This window comes from Leptosomus discolor, chromosome Z, assembly GCF_034619465.1.
Source record: "Leptosomus discolor isolate bLepDis1 chromosome Z, bLepDis1.hap2, whole genome shotgun sequence".
Lineage (NCBI taxonomy): Eukaryota > Metazoa > Chordata > Aves > Leptosomiformes > Leptosomidae > Leptosomus > Leptosomus discolor.
In genome coordinates this window covers 31,366,476-31,379,916 of record NC_141419.1, presented here as the reverse complement: position 1 = coordinate 31,379,916, position 13,441 = coordinate 31,366,476, and the positions used below count along the sequence as shown (strand labels likewise).

General features: G+C 41.0%; 1 protein-coding gene across 1 annotated transcript in view; it reads left to right on the top strand.

The window, feature by feature from the left end:
* The window catches only part of CAMK4 (calcium/calmodulin dependent protein kinase IV), a 177,197-nt gene extending 167,989 nt beyond the window's left edge, over positions 1–9,208 (top strand). Inside the window, exons 9-11 of the mRNA XM_086479497.1 lie at positions 1,042–1,168; positions 6,064–6,216; positions 9,044–9,208. Of these exons, the coding sequence (XP_086335623.1) occupies positions 1,042–1,168; positions 6,064–6,216; positions 9,044–9,208 (445 nt within the window). The remainder of the gene's footprint in view (positions 1–1,041; positions 1,169–6,063; positions 6,217–9,043) is intronic.
* Positions 9,209–13,441: the final 4,233 nt, after the last annotated feature.

Genomic DNA, 13,441 nt, shown 5'->3' with positions numbered 1-13,441 from the left:
CTCAGAACACTTACTGGTTGAATAGGAAATTTACTTTAAAACATCTGATTGTGTGTACAGGCATGATTAAAGTGCAACAAAGAGACAAAAAAGGACATTATATAAATGGAAACCACTTCTATGAATTTGCTTTCCCCAGGGCCAGCAGCGTAGATCTGTGTTGGCATCTGTATTATTGAATATATTCATAAATGCATTAATCAGTGAGATATTACAAAATTTCTTGATAATATGTAGGTTACCTAAGTAAAGATGAAGCCTGATTATCAAAACCTGCAGAAGGTTTTTACTTTTTGTGGATGATAGGATGAAGGAATGTACAGTGATGAACATATTCAAACAACAGTCCTAACTGGACATATAAAAACTTCTAACTTCACAGGTAATCTGTGGTTCCTGAGCTAATTCCTGTCCCTCCAGAAAGAGTTAGAGGGATTCTTTTTATTCATTGCTTTATGAACATGTTCACTCTGTGCTTGTAAACAATCCAAAAAAGCAGATCCAAGGTCAGGAATTGCTAGCAAAGAAATGGAAATTAAAATAGCTAATTTGCAACTCTGTAGTGTGCCCATGCTGAATGGTGTTTGTACCCACCTCAAAGAGGAGGGTACAACTGGAGAAGTTCACAGAATAGAGCAGGGATGACCAAAGGTTTCAGATAGAGGAATGACTAAATAGTCCAAGGGACATCAGCCTGAGACCAGCAGAGCAAAGAGCTGCTAGAAAATATTATTGGTGTGTAGAAGGTAAACAGATACCAACTGTTGCGTGGCTACTCTTACGGTAAGTCACTGTATTAATAGTTCCAATTACAGATGTATGAAAATGGAACATTTATAGTTTGATCAGCCTTTCCCATGGATTATGAATACTTATGACCGCATTTTGCTTTACTCTGTAGAATCAGGAGTTCATAATTACATCCAGGTCTGGTTTCCCAAAGTGGTCTACCGGAGAAGACGTAGGGAAAGGTAATACCAGGAACTAACAACCCAAGACTAATGAATCTTTGATAAATTTCTTTCTTTTTTGTCCTTGCAGACTTTGTGGCTTTGAACCATTTTATGATGAAAGGGGAGATCAGTACATGTTTAAGAGAATCCTGAACTGTGAATATGACTTTGTGTCCCCCTGGTGGGATGATGTGTCTCTGAATGCCAAGGATTTAGTAAGTAAAGCAAAAATGAGACTGGAGTATCTTTGCTGATACATATTTGGCTAGTATCACTTTGAGAAAGAAAGTCCATTTTGGGGTGGGGCAGAATAACTGGTTAATTAATTGTTCATATGACTCCTTGCTTTTCTTCTTCTCTCTGGTATATTGTGGTGCTGTAAATAATCTGTTAGTCCAGTGCTGCAGTTTTGCACTCAAAACCAGGAATGTTCAGGTCCTTCTGTGAACTAAGCCACAGATTGTTGTCAGCTGTCACAGTGTTCATGTATGCCTGCCTTTCATGCTAGCTCTGAGGTGTTTCATCATTCCTCTTTGCAGGGCAACCACGTTCAGGGGAACATAGAAACAAGCCCTATATTTTGTGCAGTTTTCAAGTCTGAACTTTGGAGAAAGAATATAAAAAGGAATGAAGCCCACCCCACACTCCTGCTTTTGCTGACAGTCTTTTTGTGTCCATTTAAGCTTTTTTTTCAGTAGATGAGGAAAGACTTATTACTGCTAAATATGGTCCATCAGCAAAATGCAGGGGCTGGCCTGCTGTCTGCACTGTATTCTTTTATTACTGGATAACGTAAATAGGACCCATGACATACTGATCTGCAAAGATAGGTATGCTTGATTTTGATTTTTAGTCAACAATAACTTGCACAATTCTGTTATTTCATGAGCACTGAAGACACAAATGCTCAGCTCCACATTACTTGTGCAAACTGTGCCATAAAATACTACATAATTTGTGTTTATAAAGTACTTCAGAATGAGTCAAATGGAAGGACTGTAGAAGTTCAAAGTACTTTTTTTGTTGTATTAGATGTGAAGTTTCTTTAAGGTCAAAAAAAGTATCATTTGCTGCCTTATGCCATCAAAACCCAAATAAACAGCAGTCTGCAGCAAAGCTGCTCTTTTATTGTATACAGAGCACTTTTGTCCAATCTGGTCCCTACCATTTTGCTACAGTAAAGCTCAGAGTTTCAGGTTTGAACACTGTATAGTACATTGTAGATAAGAATAAAGCCCATGGCTCTTAAAACCCGTGCTGTGGGCAGTTCTTTCTACCCAGCAGTTTGTACCACCTCCACTTCCAGGGGTGTGTCTGCAGTGCCTTGTTCTTAAAAATGTCCTACTGTTGGGTTTGGAGAGGTGAAGCTTCCCTGGTTTCAATATCAGAAAGAATGGCGTAAACTGCATTAGTTTCAGAGTGGGCTAAGAGAGAAATACTTGTACAGTACTTTTTCGTTCATGTGTACATGAGGTTTTATGGTGACTGAAAGAAACATTTCATTTGTGATGTACTTGACAGTGACTGCATGCTACAAGTCTGCATAAGTTGCATGCACTGGAATGTAAATTTTCTAATCCAGTGTAAACCTTGTCCAAATCCAAAAGTTGTTATACTGCTAAGAGAACCGCCTGGCTGGGGGTATTTTAGGAATCTCTTAGAGTTAATTTGACAATTCAGACATACAACAGCTCAAGTGAATCTACACCAATGCACGCAGCATGGGCAACAAACAGGCGCAGCTGGAAGCCATTGCGCAGCAGAATAGCTATGACTGGGTTGCCATCACAGAAACATGGTGGGATGACTCTCATGACCAGAGTGCTGCAATGGATGACTATAAGCTCTTCAGAAGGGATAGGCAAGGAAGGAGAGGCAGTGGGGTGGCTTTGTATGTTAGGGAGCGTTTTGATTGTGTAGAGCTTAACGATTGTGAGAACAAGGCCGAGTGCTAACAGGTGAGGATGAGGGGGAAGGCCAACGAGGCAGATATCCTGCTGGGAGTCTGTTATAGACCGCCCAGCCAGGAGGAAGAGGCAGATGGAGTATTCTACAAGCAGCTGGCAGAAGTCTCGCAATTGTTAGCGCTTGTCCTCGTGGGGGACTTCAGCTTACCAGATGTCTGCTGGAAATACAACACAGCAGAGAAAACAGTTTAGGAGGTTCCTGGAGTGTGTGGAAGATAACTTTCTGACACAGCTGGTAAGGGAGCCTACCAGGGGAGGTGCCTCGCTTGACCTACTGTCTACAAACAGAGAAGTACTGGTGGGAAATGTGGTGGTCAGAGGCCATCTTGGGCTTAGCAACCATGAAATGATAGAATTCTCTATTCTTAGTGAAGTTAGGAGGAGAGTCAGCCAAACCACAACCATGCACTTCTGGAAGGCTGACTTTGGGCTGTTCAGGACACTGGTCGAGAGAGTCCCTTGGGAGGCAGTCCTGAAGGGCAAGGGGGTCAAGGAAGGTTGGACATTCTTCAAGAAGGAAGTCTTAAAGGTGCAGGATCAAGCACCTGTGTGCCAGAAGATGAACTTACTGGGAAGGCAACCGACCTGGCTGAACAGGGAGCTTTTGCTAGAACTCAGGGAAAAAGGAGGGTTTACCACTCTTGGAAGAAAGGACAGGCAGCTCAAGAAGAGTACAGGGATCTTGTTAGGTCATGCAGAGGGAAAATTAGGGAGGCAAAAGCCCAACTAGAACTCAGGCTGCCCACTGTTGTGAGAGACAACAAAAAATGTTTTTACAAATACATTAACATCAAAAAAACAGCCAAGGACAATCTCCATCCTCTATTAGATGTGGAGGGGAGCATCGTCACCAAGGATGAGAAAAAAGCTGAGGTACTTAATGCCTTCTTTGCTTCAGTCTTTAATAGGCAGACAAGCTATCCTCAAGGTAATCAGCCCCTTGAGCTGGAAGATAGGGATGGAGAGCAGAATAAACCCCCCATAATTCAGAAGGAAGCAGTTAATGACCTGCTTTGCCACCTAGACATTCACAAGTCTATGGGGCTGTATGGAGTCCACCCGAGAGTACTGAGGGAGGTGGTGGAGGAGCTGGCCAAAACACTCTCCATCATTTATCAGAAGTCTCGGTCAACAGGGAAGGTCCCAGATGACTGGAGGCTTGCAATGTGACGCCCATCTACAAGAAGGGCCGGAAGGAGGATCTGGGGAACTACATGCCAGGCAGCCTGACCTTGGCACCAGGAAAGATTATGGAGCGGTTCATCTTGAGAGCACTCCCATGGCATGTGCAGGACAACCAGGGACTCAGGCCCAGCCAACATGAGTTCATGAAAGGCAGGTCCTGCTTAACCACCTGATCTCCTTTTATGACCAGGTGACCTGCCTAGTTGATGAAGGGAAGGCTGTGGATGTCATCTACCTGGACTTTAGTAAAGCCTTTGACACTGACTCCCACAGCATTCTCCTAAGAAAGCTGGTGGCTCATGGCCTAGACAGGAGCACTCTAAGCTGGGTTAAAAACTGGCTGGAAGGCTGAGCACAGAGAGTTGTGGTAAATGGAGTTAAATCCAGTTGGTGTCTGGTCACAAGTGGTGTCCCCCAGGGCTCAGTATTGGGACTGGTCTTGTTTAACGTCTTTATTGATGATCTGGATGAGGGGATTGAGTGCTCCCTCAGTAAGTTTGCAGATGACGCTAAATTGGGTGGGAGTATTGATCTGGTCAAGGGTAGGAAGGCTCTGAAGAGGGGTCTGGACAGGCTGGATTGATGGGCTGAGGCCAATTTATGAGGGTTAACGAGGCCAAGTGCCGGGTCCTGCACTTGGGTCACAACAACCCCATGCAGCGCTACAGGCTTGGGGGTGAGTGGCTGGAAAGCTGCCTGGCAGAAAAGGACCTGGGGGGGCTGGTTGACAGCCAGCTGAACATGAGCCAGCGGTCTGCCCAGGTGGCCAAGAAGGCCAACAGCATCCTGGCCTGTATCAGAAAGAGTGTGGCCAGAAGGAGTAGGGAAGTGATTGTGCCCCTGTACTGGGCATTGGTGAGGCCGCATCCTGAATGCTCTGTGCACTTGTGGGCCCCTCACTACAAGGCAGACAGTGAAATGCTGGAGCATGTCCAGAGAAGGACAACGAAGCTGGTGAAGGGCCTGGACAACGAGGAGCAGCTAAGGGAACTGAGGTTGTTTACTCTGGAGAAGAGGGGGCTGAGGGGAGACCTTACTGCTCTCTACAACTACCTGAGAGGAGGTTGTAGTGGGGTGGGGGTTGGTCTCTTCTCCCAGGTTACAAGTGTTAGGACAAGAGGAAATGGCCTCAAATTGCACCAGGGGAGATTTAGATTGGACGTAAGGAAAAGTTTCTTTACTGAAAGCGTGGTCAAACCTTGGAACAGGCTGCCCAGGGAAGTGGAGAAGTCACCATCCCTGGAGGAGTTCAAAAAACATGTAGATGTGACACTTGTAGACATGGTTTAGTGGGCATGGCGGTATTGGGTAGACGGATGGACTTGATGATCTCAGAGGTCTATTCCAATCTAATGATGCTATGATTCTATTAATAATGGTTACAAGCAGGTAGTCTTTCTGAAGTTCTTCAGGTGAAGTGGCATGGAATAATTCAGTGCTTTGTCTGCTGGCATGCTCTAGACTTACTGCCTGGTGTTTGTGAAAGGTGATTTTCCAGCTGTTTGGCTGCTGCAGGCCATGCAGCTCATTCCTGCTGTTCTGTGAGGATGCTATTCAGTCACCCATAATAAGACTCTTGCTTTTTCCAGCTATATTCTCTGTGTTGTATTGGAAGGTTGGACTAGATGGCCTTTAAAGGTCCCTTCCAACCCAAACTATTCTATGATTCTATGATTCTGTGGCAGATACAGACCAGCTGTGTTGGTACATACTCTTACAAATCTTGGTAACTGGTTGATTCTTTTTCTCCTCTCTTCCCCCTTAGTGGGTCCCTTCTTCAGATGTTATTTATGAGGGATCAAGAAAAGCCAGATGAATGCAAATTCTTGTTTGTTTCTTAGAATGTGTTTCACTAAGATGCTTCCCAAACCAAGACAAAAGCCCCAAAATGCAAAGCTCAGTAAATGTAAATGAAGAATAAGGTTAACAGTCTTCTGTATTTCTTACTTGTGATGCAGGTTAAAAAGTTGATTGTTTTAGACCCCAAGAAACGCCTCACCACTCTACAGGCTTTGCAGCACCCGTGGGTCACAGGGAAGGCAGCTAACTTTGCACATATGGACAATGCACAAAAGAAACTTCAAGAATTCAATGCCCGGCGTAAACTTAAGGCAAGTCTCTGGACATAATCTCCATTTTGGCTATGAAAGCGTGCAATTAAATTAGTCGCCTTACAGAAACCTTACATGCTTTTCAGGACAACATTCCATAGTGGTATGGAAGCTTTTTATTTAAGGTGACTGATGAAGATGAAAAAGTTGAAGCTGATTTAGTCAATGTTTGCAGCCAAACAAATAAAAATGTGCGAGGTTGATTGAAATCTCTATCTACACAGACAGAACTGCTGAGGGTGTACACAGCTTTGGCAAATTCCTTACCTTAATTCTTCCTTTCTTCCCTTCTTTCTTCCTTGCTTCTGTCCATCTGTCTGTCATGTTCTGCTTGTGCATCCTTAGAATTCTGACCAGAAATGAGCATCCATAAATCTGGAAGATATTTAACCTACTATAGCATATTTTGATCTGTAAGCCACCATCAGTTTCTACACCTATCAACACAAGCAGGAGCTTAAGCCATACTTCTGTATGATCTAGAGTTAGCATTTCAGATGTGTAGGTCTGTAAAATGTGTGGGTCAAGATTAACAGGCCCAAAATGTGCATTTCCAAGGACCTCTGAGAGCAAAGTGCAATAGCTTTCTTTATCTGGAAATTAAGCACTTCAAGGCAGGAATGTAGGTGGGATCTGTGCTGAAAGTAGCATTAGGTTTTGAGTCGCCAGTGTGATCCTTTACGTTCTAGTCTACAAATCTATCATTGGAAGAAGCAGGGAAACATTTTTAGATGCAAATGTCAGGCAGCTAGGCATCTAGCTGACATAATATTGGGAAACTTTCTTCTCCCCTAATCTCTTCTTCAGTTGTTAAGGATTTGTGTCTGCTTAAGACAGACTCCCAGTGATACTTCAGCCCAGAAATTATTACCAACAGCTACAGTGAAGCTGAGCTTGTAGCCCTGGGGAATGAGTAAAAAGTATCTTGTCTGAGAGCTTTACAACCCCCATGCAGAACCAAATTCACAATGACCCTTAGCTTTGCTTTTGCTCATTTTTTTTCATTAGTATTAGGGAACTGTGACAGAGAATGTCTACAGGGCAAGGAAAAAAGTTTTGTCATTTACAGAGGTCTCAGACATTGTAGATATAATTCACAATGACACCCATGCAGAACTGACTAAATGTGTCTATTAACATTTTTCTCTTCAGAAAGATTTCTTCAGCCTTATAGCAGGATTGCTGTGTATTCACTGAAGAGGCCATGCATGATTGTTATATCAAAGTTATTTCAGAGCATGAACAGAGTCATAAATTTCGTTATTTCTAAGTGAGCTGTTACATTCTGTGCCCAGGAGGTCACAAAGAAATGTATGCCCTTTTTGCATGTTTTGATTTTGATTCTTTCTGTGTTTTGACACCTTTGATCACCAACGAGATTTTTTTGAAGCCTAGTTATTTAGATCCCTATAGTCAACCATAGTAAATTTATACTTCTGTGCTTAAAAGCTGTTGTTTTTTATAAGTTTTTTTCTTCATTGCTTTTTTAATTAAAGATTAAATGACCAAATCTTTGATTATTAAGAAAATTAACTGGAGTTAGCAGTTATTGTAGAGTTAATAGTTTTATACATATATATGCATAAAATGAACCATAGATTTTGAATTAATTCCTGTCCAAAAAATAAGAACAAAGCAGAAAACCAGCTAATGAGTACCTACTACAGTTGCTGTTTTGTTAGTAAGAATAATATAAAATTTCCGTCACTTTCCCAACATAAAAGTCCAACAGCAGACTTTCTTTACTAAAGGCCTATTTTCATAGAATATCTTTAAAGCTCTCAGTCATGATTTGGTTTTTCATAGATTGTGTTGAATTTGTTTCACAAACATCCCCATGGCTAGTGAGTGTAAATTACATTAAAAGTGTCTTTATACATTATAATATCATTGCATGGCCTGTTCTGTTCGTAATCTCTTGTCTGTAGTCCTCTCACCACTAATGTGGATGTCTGATTTTTCTGTTAAGAGGTCTAGACTCTTGCTTTCAAAATTATTGCCAGTTTTATTGGCTCAAGTCCTGTACTTTGACTTCATATTCTATATTAGCTGATTCTTCTTTCTTGCCAATGTCTATACAGTCTGGTTTTTCATTAAGATCTAATTTTTCTTTTTTTTTTTTTTTTCCGCATGGTTACCTCTTCAAACCATCCAAACTTACTATACTCCTCATCCCTTTATGCAGACCTGCTTCTTCTGTGATGCCTAAGCAAAAAGCTAGCCAAGTCGAAAGTAGCTAGAGTAGTCATAGCCAGAGATTAGTATTTTTTTTTCCTCACCTCTGTCTTCTTAATGCATGTCTTCATTTTGTGATAATTTATGGATATGAGAGCCTGCCCGCAATGTGTATTTTTTTATATATATATATATATACACACACATAGGAAGTTGCCCATATGCTCTGTACCATTGTGCTTGGCATATGCAATAGTGGAATAGTGATAAATATTGTTTCCCTTTGTGAACATTTTGTGGAATAATCAGTATTATCACTGTTACTATTACGACAAAAGATAATTTTCTTTTTGTCATCTAACTTAAAATGGGAGATCTGAAGTAGTTTCTAAAAAAAAATGCATCATGTGCAGCTGAAAAAAAAATTCAGTTCATACTAGCCAACTTGTAACCTTGTCAAAGCAGCAATTTTAAGCCTCAATCCAGTGTTTCAGGTGGCCTTCTAAGTCTGTCTGGGCCTAGGGAGGTATCCGAATGTGACATTACCATGAAGACTAAATGTGGTTACATTCCCTAATGGGACAATGCTAAGGCTGCAGTGCTGACAGACCACGTCCTTTAAGGAATGTTTGCTTGATGCTCTCTTTCTCAGGCTGCAGTAAAAGCTGTGGTGGCATCAACTCGCCTTGGCAGCGCCAGCAGTCACAGCACACATGACAGCAACAAGCCCAGCCGTAACCCATCTCCCATCCATGACAGCAAACCCGAAGAGAAACCCACTCAGGAAGCAGAAGCGGCTCCACAAGAAATGTCTTAGGTCAATGTGCTTCCTTGTTTCAGCTGAGATCTGTCATTTCATACACCAGCTAACTTGTCATTCAGCAAGAGAGATTCGTAAGCTTGGCCTCTCTGGTTCTGCTTTGGGGTGCCAAATGCACTGGCTGGTGATCCTACCTTCAATGCATGTGACTGCTTATGAAAATAGTAAACTGTTCCATAAGGCATGTCATGGAAACAGTCTTACTTGCAGTAATACAAACAGGTGAAAACATGGGGATGAATAACTACCTACCATAATGCATACATCTATCCAGTGTTTCTAGATGTCATTTGAAACAAAATACTATTTAATTTGTTTTTATGGAAGTAGATGTCTTCTATATGTCGTGAGTTTCTTTGAATTGCTTCCTTCCAGATTCATAGTCCTGCAGCAGACAAAATGGAAGGAAATACTAAGCCAATGCTTTTAAAACTCATGTATGAAATAATGCTTTTTATCTGTAAAATTCTAAAAGTATTTGGGGATATATATGCAAAAACATTCCACTACTTCTGGGAAGAAATTGAAATATTAATTCCACTGGGCATGAAAATGTACGTTCCTCAAGCTTGTGTTGAGAATGCCTTATTCTGACTTTTCCTGTTTATATACAGTATTTTAATGACAACCAAAACTACTCAGATTTCTGCCATTTCATTCTCTAGTAAAGTGCTAGCAAAGCAAAATTATAGACTAAAAGAGGATTAGAGTAGATGAAAATTTTTAAAATACCATTATATTTACTCATTAATTTCTAAACTGTGCAGCTAGAAGATGTTTTTATAGGATCTAAGGGAATAATCGGCAATTATACAAGTTGTAAATGCTTGAAGGAAGATATTCCACAGCTTAATGATTTTGCTCTGGGGAAACACTTAAACAAGGTCTGTGAGGAAGCAGTATAATCTGGTTGCTTTCCAGACAGTGTAACCTTATGAGTAACTGGTTTCAGCTTGTAAGCATAATTAGTCCAGATTTTCCTAACAAAGGACTCCTCCTGTAAAGTGATCCACCAGCACAGATCTTGCATCCACCCAGAGCTCCTGTGTCTGTTAAAAAGTTAAAAGCTGTAAAGCTGTGCGCATGGATCAGCTTGCAAAATTAGGGTTAGGCTTTTCAGCTATCTTGATTTTTTTGTTGAACATAATTGATAGGAGTTGAAAAACTATCATCAGTATGTATGACAGTTTGCATTTGTTTATTATCACTTTGATAGCACACGAATTTCATAATGTTATTGGTATATTACAGAAATGGCAGAAGAACCTGATTTACAATGATGTAATTCATGTTACTGAACTTTTTAATACTGATAGTTACCTAACATCCTAATACACTCAACATTCCTCTTTAATTGTTTCCTGTTAAGATAGGCCTTGCACAGCTTGCCTTGAAAAAATATTTCAGCTACTGAAAAAAACCAAGTAATTAATAAAACATTCAGTAGCTACATTTTCTGATCAAATTAAAGGGTAATACAATGTCATTCATGTGGTAGGTTTGAGAAATAAAATGTAATCTAGATTAATATAAAGAGGAAGATTAAAGATGCTGTCATTACTGGGTCAGAATGCATGCTAATGAATGTATGGTACTTGAGATTTTTTTGATCCATTTCCTATAACTCTTTGAACTTGTGCAAAAAGGTTTGCTAATCAAGTGCAGTTGAAATTCAAAGTACATGCATCCATCCTTTTCCCAGGCAACAGATTTTGAGGTTAGCTGAAACAGCTGGTGGGAGCATGGCAGCTGTGAACAGACCAAGACGCTTTTGCAGATTTTCCCTTGAAAACAAGTACAGCAAGACTAATCACTTTGGAGAAGGTGATATGTCCATCCACCTGTCTCACTTTTTACTATCTTTCTTACCTCCTGCAAGGTGACTGCAGGACAAATGCATTTCTCAGCCACAGGTCTCCTCTCCCAGTTACAGTAGTGAAGCCATCTGAGTTCAGTCAGTGGGGAGACTTGATGGGACAGGTTGGATTACTGTAACATTTCCTCCTTCATTTGGGATATTTGCTTCCAATCTGCAGAAGTGGAGCTGGCTGCATACTCATTGCATGCCTATGAGTGCTTAGGTAGAAATATCTTCATCTGAGGCATGGTTTGTTGAGCTGAGAACTAGTCCCAGCTGATTCTTAAAGTTATTCTTTCCTAAATTATACTATAGTATATCATAAATATGAACTGATGCCGTGCAACTGGAGACCTCTCTGTGACACCATGATCTCAAGGGAAGCTCAGTCTTGTGCATAAAGGCTCTGGGGCTTTGGTTGGTTTTGCTTAGTTTTCTTTTTATTATGATCAATATGAAACAATCAGAATGTCTGTGCTGAATGAATCACCAATATGTGACTCAGTAAAGTAAGCATTGCCTGGCTTATGTATCACAGTGCTATATAGAAGGAACAGCAGCGCTAGGGTGTATGCATGTAACTAAAGAAAGGAGTGTTATGTGCATTGTTTTTGTCTGAAAAATCACATCCTAGTGGCATCTGCCATAATTTAGACTTGGGAGTGCGACACCAGTGACTTACTGTGGCTGAAAAATATGAACACGCTCAAAAACTACTGGATGTGGACCAGTTTCACATCTGGGGTTATAAACTAAGTAGAAAATTACTGATGCTCTTTTGTTTTGAAATCCTAAGCTTTAAGTTTTAAAAATGTTCAATGTATTAGCAAAGTCCTTCAAGTACAAAAGCGGGAACATTGTCATCTTTTTGAAGTATTTGAACTTAGCAAAACTTTTCCTTTAGAGGCAGACTGTAGTATTAGCTAGTTAAAGTCCAATATTTGAGAACTAGGCTGAGGATCTGATGGCTGTTAAATGGCTAACGATGTCCTGCCTTTGCACAACAACAGGGGTTTTTACAAGATCAGAAAGATTCACTCCAAAATAGAACAGATTTCCTGTCATTTCAAGCACTTTTGCTTGCATTTTTGTGGATGATACAGTAGATTGCACTTCATGAGCCTGGTGCTGCTTTGTTAGCTGAAGTTTGTACTTTGTGTTGTGCAAGCATGCCGAAAAGATGCAGACACATCATAATCAAACTTTTGAATGCAGAAGCATCAAGGCAAAAATTTGTGATACAGCGTGTGCTTCAGAAGAATGATACTAAGGACTCTAACCCTGCAAGAGAGCAGGCTGTTGGGCACATGGAGAGGAGTGACAAAAACTGCCCAGCATCCCTTTTGCAAGAACCCCATGCCTTGTCAAATAAAGCAGAGTACTCTGAAAAGCCATGTGGTACTAGCCCAGGATAAAAGTGGCAATCAAATAGTTTTTGAAAGGGACTTAGATCAGCATGAAGTCCCAGGCTGGACAAGACTGTGGCTCACTGATGGCTGGGCTTTGGCTCTTACCAAATAAAGATCCTTCTCCTACAACTTGCACTGTAAGTGAAACACAGATGCAGCTGGCAGCTCTGGGGGAAGTGAGGACACTGTATTTTCTGTAGCCCAGCAGCAGGGAAGAAGAAGATGCTAGGAGTTGTCAATGTCCAACTTAGCAGATGGATAGCAGTATCTGCTAAGAAGCAAATGCAGGAGGACCCTGGAGAATAAACACCCATTTCCAAACAACAATTGGCAACTGTCCCTCAGCTCCCACATGCTGTTATGTAGAGCCCTGCAGTGCAGCTCTTTAGGGTTTTTTTTTTAAGAGTGGCATACGAAATTGTAAGGTGGAGGACTCCTAGCAGATCCTTGCACAGTGTCCTGCATATTGTGTGCTTACTTGACCCCTGGCTTGTGACAGCTTGTGAAGAGGCTGTGTATTTCGTCTTGTGAAGAACTCAGTTTTATGCAGCTGAGTCTACCTTGTTGCTGCTTGGGTTATGAGTGTATAGCTTAGCTAGGAATGGCAACATCTTCTTACACAGGAGAAAAGTAGGAATGAGGCTAAGCAAGCAAGATGCGCAGTTAGACCTGCAGCACAATGGCAGGGATACAAGCAAGTCCTGAAAATACCAAAGGTAAACAAGGAGATAGCTCAGATATAAAACAATAGTAACTCAAAAAATGTCCTTTCCTCCCTTTCAGAATAACTTCAGTCAGAACATACAACCACACTAGTGAGAATTAGTTCTGCTGTTGTATAAAAAAATTTTGCTTCCCTCGTAAGCCCCTACGCAATACCATGTTGCATTGAACAAAAACCATCAGCTGCATTGCAAAATAAGAAGAAAATACAATGATAAGGAATGAAGAGGAGAAAAATAC